This window comes from Triticum dicoccoides, chromosome 5B, assembly GCF_002162155.2.
Source record: "Triticum dicoccoides isolate Atlit2015 ecotype Zavitan chromosome 5B, WEW_v2.0, whole genome shotgun sequence".
Classification (NCBI taxonomy): Eukaryota; Viridiplantae; Streptophyta; class Magnoliopsida; order Poales; family Poaceae; genus Triticum; species Triticum dicoccoides.
In genome coordinates this window covers 19691851-19711796 of record NC_041389.1, presented here as the reverse complement: position 1 = coordinate 19711796, position 19946 = coordinate 19691851, and the positions used below count along the sequence as shown (strand labels likewise).

Here is a 19946-nt window from a genome sequence, read left to right as displayed (position 1 = left end):
ATCGACATTTGGGTCGATGTGCAGATGCCTCCAGTTCTACCTTTATGTAAGTTTCTCAACCATATTTATGTCTTGGATATTGTTTATTCAAAAGTTGACAACTAATTTCTATTGACAGCTTATTTCCATTCAAGCAAACATGTCCAACGCTTGGTAGACATGACCTACTACTGTCCTGGGGCTGAACTAAACTGCGAGGAGACAAGTCATTATGTTTCATGGCTTGAGGATCTTCATACTTTCAAGACAAATTATTTTCCTGGACTTAGAAATGTTAGTACTCAAAACGTGCGACCAATAGTGTTCGTACTGAACTAGGTCACATCTGTTTAGGAAAGATGGTAAGATATTTACTATTTGTCCTTAGTGCATCTTTTGTATACATTATTTTTTAAGCTAAACTTCATTGCTAAATATGTTACTACGATGTTCTTCAACAGGGACTCCCGATGATAGTTGTGCCTCAGTGGATCGAAGCTAAAGGTTGCATATCCATGGTTAGCATACGGCCAAGACTTCCTACATTGCACATGAGTGCATTCAGGATTTCTAGAAGCGAGCAAGTCTTAATAGTCAAAGACTAGAACAAAATTGTGAAGGATCACAGAGAAGTACTAGGGGGCAGCAATCAGAAGCGTAGCCCACAATTAGGAGACAGGTTCATCTGCATGCTTCAATATGATGAATCAGGAGCGTTCCACATGTTCTATGCTATTTTACCTGAGAGATAGCAGTAGGAGTGATTAGCTAGCTTGAATGAATTTCAAGATGATGATGATGTGCTACACTATGTAGCTATGATGATTAGACAATGTCGGTGGTAATGACTAACTATGATGATTATTAGCTAGTGTCGGTGGTAAGTCTCCCTTACTTGCAACTCCTATGCTCTGAATTAGAGGCTATGTTGATGCTACTACTAATCATTGTTGGTGAAGCAAATGCATCTGAATTTCCATCCATGAATACTGCATTCGAATATTATTATTTTTAATTTCTAATTAATTACTTGTAGCGTGGGGTGGAGAAAGTGGCGCTACTAGTACATACGATAGTAGTAGTGTGTGTGGAGAAAGCAGCGCTACTGGTACTTAGCATATCTACAGCATGGGGTAGAAAACACGCTACTACTAATATTTAGCTGTAGCACCATAGCAGTAGCGCCGGCACCCACGCTACTGGTATGAAATAAAACCACACTACTGGTACGGTTTTTCCTAGTAGTGTGTCCTTGCAATTTGAGCATAATAGTTTCTTTAGGAATGAACTTAAAGACCAAAATACTATGATTGAGTATATCAATAAAGACCCTGATGATGTTACTCAGGAAGTCTTTGGTCTTCAATCTCAACTTGCTCATATTGAAAATTTATATTATGTGCTGAACTTTACTACTACTTGTTACTATGGAAAAAAATCCTTTGAGGGGTTTGTTTGGGCTATCTTCACCTCGACCGGAAGCATAAAGAGTTGCTCCTCAACCCGCCGCACCTACTGAAAATATTGGTTATGAGATTCCTTTGGGTATGATAGAGAAACTGCTAGCTAATCCTTATGCCGGATATGGAACACTACATCCAGATATGCACCTAATTTATGTGGGTGAAGTTTGTGGATTATTTAAGCTTGCAGGTTTACCCGGAGATGAAGTTAATAAGAAGGTTTTCCCTTTATTTAGGGGGGCAGTGACATGGTATAGGCTATGTGATGATATTGGAGCTTGGGACTGGAATCGATTGAAATTGGAATTTTACCAAAAGTTATATCCTATGCATCTAGTTCATCGTGATCGGAATTATATATATAATTTTTGGCCTCGTGAAGGAAAAAGTATCGCTCAAGCTTGGGGGAGGATTAAATACATGATGTATAAATGCCCCAATCATGAGATCTCAAGGGAAATTATCTTACAAAATTTGTATGCTCAGCTTTATCATGATGATCAAACCATGCTCGATTCTTCTTCAACTTGCTCTTTTGTAAAAAAAACTATTGAATTCAGGTGGAACCTTCTTGAAAGAATTAAACGTAACTCTGAATATTGGGAACTCGACAAAGGTAATGAGTCAGGTATAACACTTAAGTTTGATTGTGTTAAATCTTTTATGAATACCGATGCTTTTAAAAAGTTTAGCACTAAATATGGACTTAACTGTGAGACAGTAGCCTCTTTTTGTGAATCATTTTCTACTCATGTTGATCTCCCTAAAGAGAAATGGGTTAAACATCATCCAGCTGTTAAACAAGAGATTGAAGAGCCACTCATAGTTAAGGATTAAAGTATTGTTTATAATGTTGACCTTTTTTGCCTACCGCTTATATTGAAAAACCACCTTTCCCTGTTAGGATAAAGGAACATGCTACAGTCTCAACCATGGTTAACAAAAGTAATATTAGAGCACCTAAACCTTCTGAACAAATAAAGGTAGATCCTAGTATTCCATGGTTAAAGATCTCTTGGTTGATAATATTGATGGGCATGTAATTTATTTCTGTGATGAAGCTGCTAGAATTGCTAAACCTGATAGTAAAGATAAAAAAAGCCCATTGTTGGCATGTCTATTGTCTCAGTTAAAATAGGAGATCATTGTTATAATGTGTTATGTGACATGGGTGCTAGTGTCAGTGCTAATCCTTTTATAGAAATTATGAATGATACTACACCAGTTGAAATAATAGACATACATGTTAATATTAAACTTGCTAATAGAGATAAGATTACACCACTTGGGATTGTTAGAGATGTTGAAGTCTTGTGTGTGAAAATAAAATACCCTACTGATTTTCTAGTTCTTGGTTCTCCACAAGATGACTTTTGCCCCATAATATTTGGTAGACCTTTCTTGAATACTGTTAATGTTAAGATAGATTGCAAGAAAGAAACTGTAAGTGTTAATTTTGGTGATGTATCTCATGAGTTAAATTTTTCTAAGTTTTGTAGACATCCTCATGATAAAGAACTGCCTAGTAACGATGAGATCATCGGCCTTGCTTCCATTGCTGTACCACCTACTGATTCGTTAGAACAATATCTACTAGACCATGAAAATGATATGCACTTCCATGAAAGAAATGAGATAGATAAGATGTTCTTTGATCAACAACCTATCCTTAAACACAATTTGCCTATTGAAACTCTAGGAGATCCTCCTCCACCTAAAGGTGATCTTGTGTTTGAATTAAGCAATTGCCTAATAATTTGAAATATGCTTATCTTGATGAAAAGAAGATATATCATGTTATTACCAGGGATAACCTCACAGAGCATGAAGAAATAAGATTGTTAAAAATTCTAAGGAAGCACTGTGCTGCTATTGGATATATTCTTGATGATCTTAAGGGAATCATCCCCACTCTCTATCAGCACAAGATTAATATGGAACCCGATGCTAAACCAGTTGTTGATCACCAATGACGATTAAATCCTAAGATGAAGGAAGTGGTAAGAACTGAAATATTAAAGCTTCTGGAAGCAGGTATAATTTATCCCATAGCTGATAGTAGATGGGTAAGTCATGTTTATTGTGTCCCTAAGAAAGGAGGCATAACTGTTGTTCCTAATGATAAAAATGAACTTATTCCCAACAGAGTTATGACTAGCTATAGGATGGCAATTGATTTCAGAAAACTAAATAAAGCCACTAGAAAATATCATTACCATTTGCCTTTCATTGATCAAATGTTAGAAATATTGTCAAAGCACACACCCTTTTGTTTCCTTGATGATGGATATTCTGGTTATTCTCAAATACCTATTTCACAACATGATCAAGAGAAAACCATATTTGCTTGTCCTTTTGGAACTTATGCTTATAGACATATGCCATTTGGTTTATGTAATGCACCTGCTACCTTTCAAAGATGTATGAGACTTTTGTGAAAAGATTGTTTAGGTTTTCATGGATGCTTTTTCCATTTACGGAACTTCTTTTGATGATTGCTTAAGCAACCTTGGTCGAGTTTTGCAAAGATATGAACAAACTAATCTTGTCTTGAATTGAGAGAAATACCACTTTGTGTTGAATGAAGGTTTTGTCTTAGGGCATAAATTTCAAAATGAGGTATTGAGGTGGATAAAGCTAATGTTGATGCAATTAAGAAAATGCCATGTCCTAATGATATTAATGGTATTCTAAGTTTCCTTGGTCATGCTGGTTTCTATAGAAGGTTCATTAAAGACTTCTCTAAAATTTCTAGTCCTCTTACTAATCTCTTGCAAAAGGATGTTCCATTTCTTTATGATGATTGTGTAGAAGCCTTTGAAACACTTAAGAAAACATTAACTTCAACACCTATCGTTCAACTGCCTGATTGGAACTTAGCTTTTGAAATTATGTATGATGCTAGTGATTGTGCTGTTGGTGTTATTCTAGGACAAAGAGTTGATAAAAAATTAAATGTTACTCATTATGCTTGCAAAACTCTAGACATGGCTCAAAGAAATTACGCTACTACAGAAAAAGAATTTTAGCAGTTGTGTTTGCTTGTGATAAATTCAGATCCTACATTATTGACTCTAAAGTAATTGTTCACACCGATCATGCTGCTATTAAATACCTTATGGAAAATAAAGATGCTAAACCTAGACTCATTAGGTGGGTTCTTTTACTACAAGAATTTGATTTACATATTACTGATAGGAAGGGAGCTGAGAATCCCGTAGCAGATAACTTGTCTAGGTTAGTAAATATTCTTAATGGGGATAATTAATTTGGTGCCCTTAGTTGTGTCCCACTCGGCAGGTTTACCCGTAGTTTCCGAAAACACTTGTTCATGCCCAAACCACTTTGCTCCTCTTATGCTTTTCCCCTTTGACCGTTTGACCATCACTTTGAAAACTTCATAAAAAATTCATACTAACTCAGAAAAATTCAAATAAGATATCAAAATGTTCAGAAAAGCATCACCTATATGTGCATGTCATTTTCATTCATGAAAAAAGTGTTGGCTAGTCCCCATCTTAGTTTTAGCTCAAATGATCTTAACATGAATAGTAAAATCTAAAAAAATCTAAAAATTCTAAAACAAATTGGTGTGAAACTTTGACCAATGTTTTGAGTGCTTGCCAAGTTTCATGAGGGAATGACATTCGTGGAAGTCGTGGCAAAAAAACAAAAATTAATCCTCCAAAATTTCATTTTTTTGCCATGACTTCCACGAATGACATTTCCTTATGAAACTTGGCAAGCACTCAAAACATTGGTCAAAGTTTGCCACCAAATTTTTTTAGAATTTTTAGAATTTTTAGAATTTTTTTAGATTTTAAATTTCATGCTAAGATCATATGAGCTAAAACCGAGATGGGGACTGGCCAACACTTTTTTCATGAACGCAAATGACATGCACATATAGGTGATGCTTTTCTGAACATTTTGATATCTTATTTGAATTTTTCTGAGTTAGTATGAATTTTTTATGAAGTTTTCAAAGTGATGGTCAAACGGTCAAAGGGCAAAAGCATAAGAGGAGCAAAGTGGTTTGGGCAGGAACAAGTGTTTCCGGAAACTAGGGGTAAACCTGCCGAGTGTGAACCAACTAGGGGCATAAAATCAATTATCCCTTCTTAATGACCCACTACCTATTGATGAACCTGCCCTGATGAACAACTAGCCGTCTTAAATGCTTCTCGTAATACTTCTTGGTATGCAGACTATGCTAATTACATTGTTGCTAAATTTATACCACCTAATTTCACATAACAAACAGAAGAAAAAATTTCTTCTTCAACTTAAGACATTACTTTTGGGACGACCCACGTCTTTATAAAGAAGGGCTAGATGGTATTATTAGACATTGTATACCTGAGCATGAATAGGAACAAATCCTACGAAAATGTCACTCCGAGGTTTAAGGAGGACATCATGCGAGCAAGCAATTTTTTGCGCAAAAACTTTCAATATGTTCATCTTCAATCATGGTAGTACAACGAACACTAGAAATAGTAAAAATTACATCCAGATCCGTAGACCACCTAGCGACGACTACAAGCACTGAAGCAAACCGAAGGCGCGCCTCTGTCATCGCCCTCCCTCTCCGGAGCCGGGCAAACCTTGTTGTAGTAGACAGTCAGGAAGTCATCGTGCTAAGGCCCCATAGGACCAATGCACCAGAATAGCAACCACCGCGGATGAAGAGTGTAGATCAAAAGGATCCAACCTGAAGACACAGAACGAAGACGAACGACAAACAGATCCGAGCAATTCAGCAAAGACAGATCCACTGGAGACACACCTCCACATGCCCACCGATGATGCTAGACACATCACCGGAATGGGGGCTAGGCGAGGAGACCTTTATTCCATCTTCAGGGAGACGCCGCCATCTAGCCTTCCTGAGCAGGACACAAACCCTAATAAAGCTCGAAAAAAGACCTAAAACGGAGCCCTCCCACCGGCAAGGACCAAGATCCACTCCGCCTCCATGGCCCTAAGGCCACCGGAGACGGGACGGACCAGCGCCGGCGCCGGTGGGAGGCAGCGCCGACATAGGCTCGGGTGCGACGGTTGGTCCAAAAAAATTGGTGTGCGGCCCAACTCACAGTAATGCATTTTTTAGTCACATTCTACCCTACAACATCTTGCTTTAGTGTTTGTAGTCATCGCTAGTTGGTGTATGGACTTGAATATTTTTTTTTACTTCTAGAGTACTTTAAGTGTACTACTTTCATAGTTGATGAATAAATTGGAAGTTTTCCTTGCAGAAAAATGTCCTATTATTCTGGCGTTTTAATTATACCCGTGAGGCTCTTCGGGCCTCTTGAGAAAATGGGCTACCTCAGGGAAAAGTAAAGTGTCGTGTGAGAAAAGTAAGTATATTCTCAACATCACTAATTGAGGAGTACCCACTTACTCCGGTTGTGACAAGTGACGTGTTGCATGTGTAACACTTGTCGTAACCTAAGAGTTTTCCTTTTTTCATAGATCCATTTATTCAAAACGTTTTATCTCTTAAATCGTCCGTCCAAATCTCGAACCGTTTTCACCGTTGAATTCCTCACGTCAAGATCTTCAAAACTAGATCACATCTTGATATGTTTTGACGAAAAAATCTGTGAAAAAAAACAAACAGTCAAACGAACCGGGAACATGTTTTTTTCCTTTTCGAAAATCATTTCCGAGAGGCACGGCCGTTCCTCTCGCGGAACCAAATCAATGCCCCTTGCAGAAACCAAACCATGCCTATCGTGGAAAAAAAAGAAAACATGTTTTTTTTTTCATTTTCGAGAGGCACGACCCTGCCTCTCGCGGAAGTAAAACCGTGTCTTTCGCGGAACCAAAAATGTGCCTCTCATAGAAGGAAAAGAGAAGAAGATAAAACACTTTTTGAAAAAGGAAGAAGAAGATAAAGCACATTTTTTCTGTTTTCGAGAGGCACGATCATGCTTCTCACAGAAGCAAAACAATGTCTTTCGTGAAAGCAAAACCGTGCCTCTCGCGTAAAAAAAGGAAACATTTTTTTCATTTTTCGAGAGGCACATCCATGCCTCTCACCGAGCAAAACCGTGCCGCTCGCAAAAGAAAAGAAAAGAGAAAAAACCTTTTTTTTTATTTTCCGAGAGGCATGAGCGTGTCTCTCACAGAAGAAAAAAATAGAAAACACATTTTTTTTTGTTTCTGAAAGGTACGGTCATGCCTCTCGCGGAAGAAAAACCATATGTCTCATGGAAATAAACCATTTTTTCACATGAAAAAAAGTAGAATATTTTTTGGCTAAAAGCTAAGAATGACCCGTAGAAAAATCGAAATGTCGAGAAACCCCGAAAAACCATCTAAAAAGCTGTCAACGCACGTGGGAAAAAAAAATCTACAGGAGCGCGACACGTTGCGACGTCTGAGATCATATGCTTTCAGCTTACGCATATGATCGTTTTTTTTCATGGTAATACGTGTCTTATTCATATCATAAAGATTAAAGTATAAGTCACGTAAGGACCGACATGACAAAACTGAAAAGCTAGCAGAACATCTCTGAGCTTGACACCAACGCCCATCACCTGCCTCCGGCACCAAGACAGCAGCCACCGAAGAAAAGAATGATGGATCACCTCCTCACCCGAGCTCGATGCGGCTCCATCGCTGATATGCAGCTTTACGGACCTCCAAGGTGGCTCACCAAAAGTGAAGCCCTTACCGTTGAACGAATCAGACCGGGGCAACACCCCGGACACGCCATCGAACTTCAGATCGGGCACCCCACCGTGACTAAGACGTCGCAGAAGAAAACCATACCTGCCATCCACGAACCACGAACCCAGCACATGTTCCGTCTTCCAGATGTCGTCGATGCAGACCACAATCTGCATCCGCTCCTGGACTACCTCCCAAGCTCCGCGTCGACGCTGGAGCAAACGTCGGAGCCCGAGGACACATGTCCACCACGAGGATGCCGCCGCCGCCACGTCATCCTTGCTTGAACAGACTGGTTTCCAAATCCATCCACAACCATAGGACCGATGGCCTTGTCAAGGAAGGATCCGAAGAATCTTTATTCAGCATTGTCATCGTTGCCGCCGAAACAAAGACGATGAACAACCTAAAAATCTAAACTACGAGAGAGTAAAAACGATCCACATGCGTGGATCCGGCGGCCCCCCTCACCACTGACGACCGAGATCGCCGGCGGAAGGAAGCCGCCGGAGGACGACGCTGGAAGATTGGTCTCCTGGCGGCGGCTAGGGTTCCAGCGCCAGGGACAGGAGGAAAACCTTGGACGTCTCCGTGTTTGCAGCTTTGCGACCGGCGTGTGATTACGCATTCCTTCAACTAGTTGCTCCGTATATGATAAAAAAAAAACTAGTTGCTCCGTATATTATTTATTCCAACTTGTAATGCATAGTTTGTTAATGTTTCCATAAAAAGGGGAAATTTTTTGGCCCAGAACCATACCCGCGAGGCGGTTTTGGAGATACGTGGCATATTTTTTCGACCGGAACGTGCACGTGGCGGTCCAAGGTGGCATTCCACCTCTCAGTCTTTGTTCCTCCTCGTCTGCCCGGGCCATTTCATCGAGCACATGGTAGGCAGCTCGTCGTTGAGGCCAAGGACCTTTCCCGGCACCGGCCGATGGCGGAGGGCATGAGCTACGACGGGGACGCTCGGCGCAGGGCCCTCGCCGTCCACGGCCGCTCTGGCCCCTTGCCCGGCACTCAGAATTCAGGAGCAGGGCAAGGCGCGTAGACGGGGGAAACTGGGGATGGTGATGATACCACAGTCGCAGCCGAAGCAGATGGTGAGAGCCTACTTCGGCGGCCATATCCACGCCCCTCGCGTCGCAGGTAAGTAGGATAACCCAATCCTTCCGATCCACCTCGCCGTCGCCGTGTGGATCTCACCTGAATCCCAACCTTCAGGTAAGTTCTTTGTTCCATCAGAGGATGCATGCGACCCGTCGGTACAGAGAACAGAAGCCGTGGTGGTACAGACCGGAATGCATTCCCCTCCTCTGTTTCCAATTGTATTGAGGTATCTGCAACCACTAAGCACTGATGCCTGTCATGCTTCTTTTCTTCTTTTGTATTCAGACATATGGCGATGGTCAGAGATGACTGGCTTTGTTTTTGGTTGTTTCAGAGAGCTTCTACTTTGGTAGGTCAAGCATTTCTCTGTTTTTTGCAAACCCGAGGCGCCTGAGCTACTAGTACTACTGGAGGCTAGCACACTGTGCTGCACACAGTGACAGTGCTGTCACTGGAGCACTCCAGTAGAAAAGACTGGGTGTGGCTCCAAGAAAAGGACCAGCGGACCACACATATGTCTGGAGATGCAGGCAGGAGCTTCACTACGATATGCTCTAGATCTAATAGAGAGAGTTCTTCACTAGCTGGCTGCTCTCACGAGTTACAAGGAATCTGATGAGGCGATGGCGGCCATTAGCTTGGGCAGACCATCATTCCGGCTGGTAAGATCTTCCCTTCAAGGATCTCCCTGAAGTTTTCTTCCCAAATTTCCGTTCTTGAGGGCTCAGCGTTTCTTCTACTATGAACATGCCTATGAAGTTCTGCACTTGTTTTAACTTAGCTGACTGCTCTAGATTAGAGGTTTCCCTATCTCTTGTTCTACTACATATTTTACTCCCGCTTGCTTCAGATCTAGGCTAAAGAGCCAACCGAAACTCGGCTAGATCTGCAGATTAAGGATCCCAGCCTCAGCTAGTAATTTATTATGTATGTAGGAGCAGAGGCAAATGATCTAGGACACAGCCATCTTTCTGCAACTTTCAAGCCTCCATCTAATTGAGGCTGGAGCCTGGAGATGCTAGGTTGCCGACGAACAGAAGCTCCCAAAACAGAGTTGTAAGGTTTTCTACTTCCAAAGTTGCTTGCTGTAGTGACCGTCCCGTTCTGGGCATCCAAGATTTCCATTTAACCAAATGTAATGAGGAAGGAAGACTTTAATAATGACGCACTTTGCTTGTACTATTTCCCCTTTCTCTTATCCTCATACAGGTGTTGTACTTGGTAGCACTATCTTACAACCTAAAACAAGAACATTTGTGCTCGATGTATCTGACAAATATGAACTAGATGCAAACTTCACAATCTCGTATGCTGATTCTGTATGCTATGTATATGTGTCTTTTAGGTTCCCATGCTACACTAGTCATAGTACTTACATTCATCTAATGATCTTCTTCAACAATGTCAGGACATAGAAGATCACTGCGTTTAACTTGGAAGAAGCTTAGCCAGGCATTCGACAGTCTACAAAGAAAAGATGGCAGAGGCTGTTGTTTATGTCGTGCTTCAGAAAATTGCTGCTAGTTTGGGGCGGGATGCTCTAAAAGCAATAGGCTCACGGTTAGGAAAAGAAGCATCGGATTTACTTGAAGCTGAGAACAACATGAAGCAGCTTGAGATTGAATTTAGAGTTATGAAAGCTTTTCTAATCCAAGTAACAATGTGCTCATCACGTAATCTGGCTTTTGATGCGTGGCTTGATGAGGTAAAGAGGGTTTCACATGACGCTGAGGATGTAATTGACGGGTATGAATACCTGCTTGGACAATCAACTACACAAACACAAGGTTGTAGTTCACTGAAGAAACTATGGCGGCGTTCCAAACATGCTGGTGGTTGGCGAAGCATTACTGAACAGCTTAAGCAGATTGAGGTCCGCCTTTCGAAGCTCACAAGCATGAGAGATCGTTATGGCATCACAATCAGTGCAGAAGGAGAAGTTAGCCACACAAGCCAGAACGGTCAGCTGGAACATGCTCTGGACTCAACATGTATAAACATCGAGGATGAGGTGGTCGGGATTGAAAAAGAAACATCATGGCTTGTACAACAGTTGATACATGGGCAAGAAGAACGGACAATCGTCTCTGTCTGTGGTATGGGTGGTTTAGGCAAAACGACTCTTGTCCGTCAGGTCTATAAAAAGGATGAAATTAAGCAGAATTTTGACTGTTCTGCATGGATTTCAGTTTCTCAAAGTTACAACATTGAACATCTGTTGAGGGAACTATTAAAGCAGCTCCAGGAGAAGGAAAAGGACATCCCTCATCAGGTTGACACTAGGGATGCTGCAAGCTTGGTACAAACACTAACGGACTTCTTGCAGGACAAAAGGTATTTGATAGTCTTGGACGACATGTGGAGTCGAGATGCCTGGGTATTATTGAATCATGCACTGGGTATAAGCAAAAACGGAAGCAGGATCATCATAACTACACGAAATGAAGATGTTGCTTCATTGGCTGATGATGAGCACGGCATTCAGCTTAAAACTCTTGGGAAGGAGGAAGCATGGGACCTCTTCTGTAGAAAAGCCTTTCCAAGATTAGAAGGGAAAACATGTCCCCAGAGTCTAATTTATTGGGCAGAAAAGATTGTGGACAAGTGTGAAGGGTTGCCACTAGCTATTGTTGCCATTGGAAGTTTGCTGATGCGCAAGAGGCTATCTGAAAATGAATGGAAATGCTTCTATCATCAGCTGGATTGGCAGATAGTTAACAACCCAGAGCTCAGCTCCGTGAGGAATGCCCTGGACCTTAGCATCAACCATTTACCAGGAAATCTGAAGAACTGCTTTCTGTACTGTGGTATATTTCCTGAAGACTGTTTGATTCGAAGAGAATACCTTATTCGGTTATGGATAGCTGAAGGATTCATAGAAGAAAGGGGGCCAGGTATAACTATGGAGGAAGTAGGGAATGAGTATCTCCATGAAATTGCTCAACGTTCGCTTCTTCAAGTGATTCAGAGGGATGCTGATGGCATGGCCCAGACATTCCAAATGCATGACCTTGTAAGAGATATAGTTCTAAGCAAGTGCACAGTTGAGAAATTTTCTCTTCTTCTGGATAGCTCTCGTGATACTATGCGCAGCAGAGAAGCACGGCGTGTTTCGGTACTGAAAGCTGACAGCATTGAAGATACTCTTGATGGCGGAGAAAAGATACGATCCTTCATTTTGTTCGATCATAGAGTATCATCCTCCTGGGTAGAAACTGCTACTCGAAATTTCAGATTGCTACGAGTCTTGTCCTTACAATTCGCAGAGATAACGAAGCTCCCTGATGTTGTGACCACTCTGTTCAATTTGCGCTACCTTGATTTATCTTACACCAATCTTGAAGTGGTTCCCAAAGCATTGTGTAAGTTGAGGAAGCTGCAGATGCTAGATCTTATGGTAACTCATGTAGTGGAACTGCCACCTGAAATAAAGAAGCTGACTGAGCTCCGATTTCCGCGAACATATGTCATCCATGATTATGATGCAAGAATATTTGATACATATCAAGGTGCTAAAGTATATCCCGGAATTTGTCTTCTGAAGGATATGCAAGAACTAGGAAATGTGGAAGCAAACAAAGATTTAGTCGTCAATCTTTGCAACTTGACGTTACTCCGAAGACTTGAAATAACAAAAGTCAAGAGTGAGCACATTAAGGAATTGTGGACCTCCATCACAATATTGGTGCACCTTTCTAATCTTGATATAATCTCTCATGCCAAGGAAGAAGTTCTTGATCTGGAAAACTTAGATCCTCTGCCAAATCTGGAATACTTTTACCTGAAAGGCAAGTTGCAAGGAGGTGTTATCCCAACAATATTCAGCGGTTTCAGAAAACTCAGAGACCTACGCATGGGGTGGTCCAGGTTGCAAGCAGATCCAATTCCTTCATTTGCACACTTATCGCACCTGGTTGAACTTCACCTTTACAGAGTCTATGAGGGGCAGATCATGACTTTCAGGACAGGTTGGTTTCCAAAGCTCGAGAAACTGTACTTGGCTGACATGGAGCTGCTCAGTTGCATCGAAGTGGAGGCTGGGACCATGCCGATCCTTAATTATATGCAGCTCATTGGTCTGAAAAGTATGCTCGTTGTTCCAGCAGGATTCCAAAATTTGACCTCACTCCAACAGATGGTCCTCAAGGACATGCCAGTGGAATTTATGACTACGGTAAGAGGAGAAGACTGTACCAAGCATATACCCCTGATACTTCATCGCCTTCGCCAATGATGCAGTTGCCGCTAGTAAAAATGTAAGTTTAAGTTTAAAAAATATGTAAGTTTTTATTTATTTATGATTTCTCCAAATATTCTTATGCTGTGAAACATTTTCTCACTTTAGTTTGGCGTGGGCCACATGAATATGAATCATAACCAACCGCCATGAGGAACTCACAAAATTGTGCTTTACACGTTTAATAAGAACATAAATAATACTAGTTCATATCAGTTGAGCAGATTAGTTACCTATAATCATTTAGAGGAAATTTGTTATCGTATCCATGACTTATCATATATACTTTTTTTTTCTAAACATACAAATTATTGATCTCTCACACTATGATTCTTTTCTCAATTCCTTCATCCGTTCATCATTTAGGGATCCCCATGCAAAATAACGACATTAAACAGGAATTGTTTTCCCTTGCAGATACCATTGAGATGAAGAAGCTGTTCTATGTGTGTGTAATTTGCTGGTGGTTCATCAGTTTGTTTGTGTATTGTATTTGAACTCTGGAGTGACTAGTACTTAATTTGGAACTGTAATAACAAGGTAGTGGCACACTTCAGGTTTTTTGTCCCATAGTTTGTATACGACAAGGTACAAACAGTGGGTTTTCCTGAAATGTGCTTTTATCCGTGATTGTTTATGAAAATATTTGATTCAGTCCTTTGATCAGTTTGATTTACACACCCTGATGCCGCCATTATCCATTTCGGAGTCTTCGAAGTTTGAAAGTAGAGTACCTATTTTCTCTTATTTCTACCTTTTTCACTTGGTGTTCATCCAATGGATGAGGAACCTGCATTTCGACGGACCGATGCTTTGAACTTCTGATGTACGTATTGTATGGATTCATTCGTTCAGATGGTTGGAACTGAATCGTGCGCCTTCTGCAGCCACATTGCCAGGTCAAGAATCAAATTGTCCGGTCAGGTTGAGGATGAATTTCACTTCTGGAGAGCGCTCACCTATATCTCGATAGAATATATTGTATCTTTGACCGTCCATAGCTCAGAAAGGATAACTGAAGCTGAATTTGCCTGTTTCAGATACACATTAATTGGAAAGACTCTGCTCTGTGCAACATTTTAGCAGCCTAGACAGTAATAGCACAACACATGGTTCTGCTGAACAACTGATCGCAAGATATTGGCCTGCAGATGGAGATATTCATTCACCTTGGCGCAGATGAGGATTAGGTGATATGTACTTGGGTCCGTATTCTTAGATGTGTATAGTCTTTTTTGGTTTATCCCCATTGTATAAGGGGTCTCTTGCACTTTACCATACACATGTACATGTATTGGCCTTTGGCCCTCTAGTGAACAGAGTTGCTCATTCCTAACATGGTATCAGATGCTTAGGTTCCTCTCATTCTCCCGCATGATGCAACTCCGTGCGTGCTCCACCCTCGTCGCCGCCGCTGCTAGCCTCCGTCCCTAGCCTCCGGCCGTCCTGCTGCCCGCTTCCTTTTCCAACTGCGCTTGAGCTGGTCCGGCTACTGCCTGTGGCTGCCTCGTTCCCGAGCTGCCTCGTCCCAGCCCCGTTCAGCTGCCGTGTCCCCAGCCTTGTCCGGCTGCCGCCGCTGCCGCCTTGTCCGGCCGCTGCCGCTGCCGCGTTGTCCGGCCGCAGCTGCTGCCGGGTCAGCCGCCGCCGCCCGGTCCGCTGCCGCCCCCGCCTGGCACCCCCCAGCTGCTGCCGGGTCCGCCGCCCTGGTGCCCCTTCAGCCGCCGCCCGGTCCGGCCGCGGCCCCGTCCTCCTTGGTGCGGCCCGGCCCCGGCTCTCCTCTGACTCCCTCTGCGCCTTGCCTCCCTGGTTGCGGGAGGATTCTCCCGATCTCGTTCACTCTCTGGTTCGAGCGGTTCCCTCGATCCAGATCGAGCTGAGAATTCGTTGACCAAAAAGAGAGAGAGAGAGAGAAAAGAAAAGAAAAGAAAAGAGAGAGACTTTCCCATGTCGTCTTCGGGCTATGTCGCTGTCCCTCGGTGCTCGGTGATCTTCGATGGCACCAACTATGCTGAGTTTGTGGGCTTCATGCGCATGCATATGCGTGGCCTTCTTTCGTGGGGTGTTCTGTCTGGCGAGGTCCCCTGTCCGCCATGCCCGGTTGCGCCAGTGGTCCCAATCCCACCAGTGCCGCCGGTCCTTGCTGCTGATGCTTCTCAGGCTGACCGGGATACTGCCAAGGCTCTCGATGATGCTGCGATTGATGCTTATGACCAGCAGGTATCCGCTTACTCCGATGCTCTCTCTGTGTACCGGGATGATCTGTCAGCTTACACCCAGTGGTGCAATGATGATGCTCGAGCTGTTGCTGTTCTCACTGCGAGTTTCCTCCCTCAGTTTGCTTCGGAGTTCATGGGACTTGGCACAGTTGCAGCAATGTGGTCTTATCTCTGTCAGCGCTATCAACCCTCTGGTGATGCTCTCTACCTATCTGTGGTGCGCTAGGAGCACGCCTTCCAACAAGGTGATTCTTCTGTTGATGAGTTCTATTCACAATGCTCTGCCATCTGGCGCCAGCTTGACTCTCTTCGGACAGTTGTTTGTGGAACCTATCGTTGCTTTCAGACTACTCGGTCTGATCTGGAGTTTCAGCGGGTCCATGAATTATTATCTCGTCTCCGATATGAGTTTGAGCCTCGACGTGCTCACTTGCTTGCTCGTGGTCGTGTTCCTATCTCAGAGATACTTGCTGAGCTTCGTGCTGAGGAGACCCGCCTTCGCTCTGCTGGATTGCTTCTGGTTCCGTCAGTTCTGGCCGCCTAGGCTCCTGTGTCGTTTGCTGGCCTCACTGCTCCGCCGCTCCTGCCTACTCCTCCAGGGGGGGGGGGGTGAGCCGTCCTCCTTATGCTGAGAAGGGCACGTCGTGCCGTGACACCGTCTGTGGTTACTGCTCCCGGCCAGGTCACCCAGAGTCCGATTGTCGCCAGAAGAAGCATGATTAGAGGCGTTCCTCCTTCAGCGGGACTCTTGTGTCTTCCTCGACTCCGTCACTCACTGACCAGGACATTGTTCGTCTCAAGCGTTTTCTTGCTTCCTCAGGCTCCTCGTCGACTACTTCTGCTGCTGATGTGACTGCGTCCCCTTCGTCACCACCACCGGCATCTACACAGTCAGGTACATCTTCGCGGGTTCTGGATTCTGGAGCCTCCTTTCACATGTCTTCTGATTCTTCCCCGTTGTCCTCTCTTCGACCTCTTGATTTGCCTGTTAATGTTCTTACTACCGATGGCATATCTGTTCCTGTTGCTAGTTGAAAGAACATGCGGTGCCCCCATGTTTGGTTTTGGCAATTGATGACAATCTCTATGGACTAATGGTTTCCTTGAGTTATATTTGAAGGGTTTGTCCATAGGCTTTTCTTGGAGTCCATTTGTTGGTTTCAAGGAGAGTTTGTGATGACCACGGTGCTATTAAGGAATTATCCAAAGATCGGTCATGTGAGTGTTGAGCTTATTGCAAGCATGTCTTGAAGAAGAAGATTGTGTGATCATTCATGTCTACCTTCAAGACATCATCCAAATGAAGAGAGTTGGAAAGATTCAACACACAAAGCACACAAGATGTACCGAGGGATCAAGTGATCCCATGGTATGGTAAGCATTGTCCATTATGCTTTGTGTGCTAACCCATGGTCTTCGTGAGAGTTCTTTGTGGGGTTAGGTTGCGGTGTGCAAGTTCAAGTGATGAATCACGAAGAGATCAAGTGCTTGAAGCTTGCCGTCCATTGTGGTGACAATGGACTTGTGAAGATGAGCGGAAGAGTGGCTCACCCATTGTGGAGTATGGGGCAGCAATCATCTAGTCTTCATCGAGCCAACGCAATCAAGAAAGGTGGTCCATCTTGAGGATGAGTAGATCATCATCATCTAGCTCAAGTGGACTTTGTGCAAGGCAAAGGTTTACCCTTGATAGGTTTTCTATTTTACCGGTCTCATGGTAGTTGCGGGAGACCGGGTTATAGGATCGATTGCCTTACTATCAAGGGGGGCTCTCGATGAGTTGCTTGATCGTATCGTTCGTAGAGAGCTCAAACCATTGCATCCTTGCATCATCTTTATTGGTTATTGTTTGGTTCTTCTCCTTGTGAGATTTGGAGCTTATGGTCATTTTTATGACAAGCTCGAGTTCATCGAAAACGGAGTTCACATGCTTCTTCTATGATGTTTTCGATGTTGGAGGGTATGTCGGTTCTTCTCTATTGGAGGTTTCACTCCTTTGTTTGTTAAGCTACCTCCCCTGCCTCGATGTTTTGATGCTACTCGTCTTCCTCTATCCAACAAGCTTGAGTTTGCTCAATTTGGAGCTCATTTGCAGAAGTTATGGCAGTTCTGGTTTTATTGTTTCCCTCCGTTGTCTTCTCTACAAAATGAAGGACTCCTAGTGTTGCTGATCTGGGGCATGCGGTAGTACTACTCTCCGGAGCGGTAGTACCGCAGGCCCTTGCGGTAGTACCGCAGTCCCCTGCGGTAGTACTGCATGTGCTCACGGTAGTACCGCTCTGTGGGAGCGGTAGTACCGTGGCCTCAGGCCAGGCGCAGCTGCTCGAGCGGTAGTAGGGGTGGATGTAATTTTTTACATCCGCGCCCTACGCGGTAGTACCGCGCCGCGGGTGTGGTAGTACCGTGGGCTCTGGCCAGGCTTAGCAGCATGAGCGGACGTAGGGGCGGATGTAATTTTTTACATCCGCGCCCTACGCGGTAGTACCGCTCTTCGTGTATGGTAGTACTATGCCGGATTTTTGCGCAGGTCCTCCCTCAGCGGAAGTAGATACGGAAGTAATTTTTTACTTCCGTGCTTTCTCTGCGCCTAGTGTTGCCTGCCTTACGGTAGTACCGTAGGGGCGCGCGGTAGTACCGCTCCGGCGGTTCTACCGCTCGTTGCCCTGTGCAACAGGCCTTCATCTGGCTAGTGCTGCACATGCGGTAGTACCGCAACCTGCAGCGGTAGTACCGCAGCCAACCGCGGTAGTACCGCAGTTCCGTGCGGTAGTACCGCGTCGTGTGGGCTGAGTGAGGGGATAACGGTTGGATTTCTCCCCATCTATAAAAGGGGGTCTTCTTCCCCATTGAGACTTATTCTTTGAGCTCGTGTTCTTCCCCCATTGTTGACCTTCTTCGAGCTTGCTAACTCTCAATCCCTCCTATGATTCTTGCTAGTTCTTGAGGGAAAAGAGAGAGGAGATCTAGATCCACGTTTCCACCAATCACTTTCTCCTCTAAGTGAAGGGAACCCCTTGGATCTAGATCTTTGAGTTCTTCGTGTTCTTTTTTCGTTCTTCCTCTCATTTTCCTCCCTAGCATTAGTTGCTTTGGTGGGATTTGGGAGAGAAGGACTTGGGCACTCCGTGTGCCCTTGCCATTGCATTTGGTGCATCGGTTTGAGTTCTCCACGTGATACGTGGAAGTTACAAGTTGAGAAGCTTATTACTCTTGGGTGCTTGGTGCCCTTGAGCTTGTTCCTCTTGGGTGCTTGGGCACCCTAGACGGTTGGTGGTGTTCGGAGCTCAATCATTATGGTGTAAAGCTCCGGGCAAGCGTCGGGGTCTCCAATTAGGTTGTGGAAATCGCCCCGAGCAATTTGACGGGTACCGGTGACCGCTCCCAAGGGTTGCTAAAGTGCACGGGTTCGGTGACCGCCCCCAAGGGTCGCCATTTGTACGGGTTCGGTGACCGCCCTCAAGGGTCCCTTAGTGGAATGACGGCATCTTGCATTGTGCGAGGGCATGAGGAGATTACGGTGGCCCTAGTAGCTTCTTGGGGAGCATTGTGCCTCCACACCGCTCCAAACGGAGATTAGCATCCACAAGGGTGTGAACTTCGGGATACATCGTCGTCTCCGCGTGCCTCGATTATCTCTTACCCGAGCCCCTTTACTTATGCACTTTACTTTGTGATAGCCATATTGTTTCTTGTCATATATCTTGCTATCACTTAGTTGTTTACCTTGCTTAGCATAAGTTGTTGGTGCATATAGGTGAGCCTAGTTGTTGTAGGTTTTGTGCTTGTCAAATTAACCGCTAGGTTTATTCCATATTTGTTCAAGCCTTAACCGTAATTATTTTAAGCGCCTATTCACCCCCCCCCCTCTAGGCGACACCCACGATCTTTCACTAGTCGTGGTATTCTTTTCACTGCATCTTTTTCTGTTCCGAGTGTTTCACATGTTCCTCGCCTTACCATGAATCTTTTTTTGCTGCCCAACTTTCTGATTCTAGTTGTCGTGTCATTCTTGATACCGACTCTTGCTCTATTCAGGAGCGTCGCACCAAGGCTTTGGTTGGTGCTGGCCCCCGGCGCCGTGAGTCAGAGGGCCTTTGGGAGGTTGACTGGCTTTGTGTTCCTTCCGCTGCCACCACTTCTACCAGGTCTCATGCTCTTGCTGCCTCTTCGTCTGCGTCCTTCCAGCCGTGGCATCATCGCCTTGGTCACATCTGTGGCTCTCGCTTGCCTTCTTTAGTTCATCAGGGCCTCTTAGGGT

At 44.1% G+C, this 19946-nt stretch overlaps 1 protein-coding gene across 2 annotated transcripts; it reads left to right on the top strand.

Moving 5' to 3' along the window:
• The first annotated feature begins 8999 nt into the window (after window positions 1-8999).
• LOC119307104 (disease resistance protein RPM1-like) lies at window positions 9000-14152 on the top strand. 2 transcript variants are annotated; one of them, XM_037583200.1, is made up of 6 exons: window positions 9000-9274; window positions 9350-9461; window positions 9570-9897; window positions 10171-10291; window positions 10644-13491; window positions 13890-14152. In XM_037583200.1, the coding sequence occupies exon 5, from the start codon at window positions 10713-10715 to the stop codon at window positions 13467-13469; it is 2757 nt and encodes a 918-aa protein (XP_037439097.1). In that variant the 5' UTR covers window positions 9000-9274; window positions 9350-9461; window positions 9570-9897; window positions 10171-10291; window positions 10644-10712; the 3' UTR covers window positions 13470-13491; window positions 13890-14152. The 2 variants fall into 2 exon arrangements, with proteins under 2 accessions (XP_037439097.1, XP_037439098.1); XM_037583201.1 differs by having other exon boundaries at window positions 10171-10296.
• The last annotated feature ends 5794 nt before the right edge of the window (window positions 14153-19946 follow it).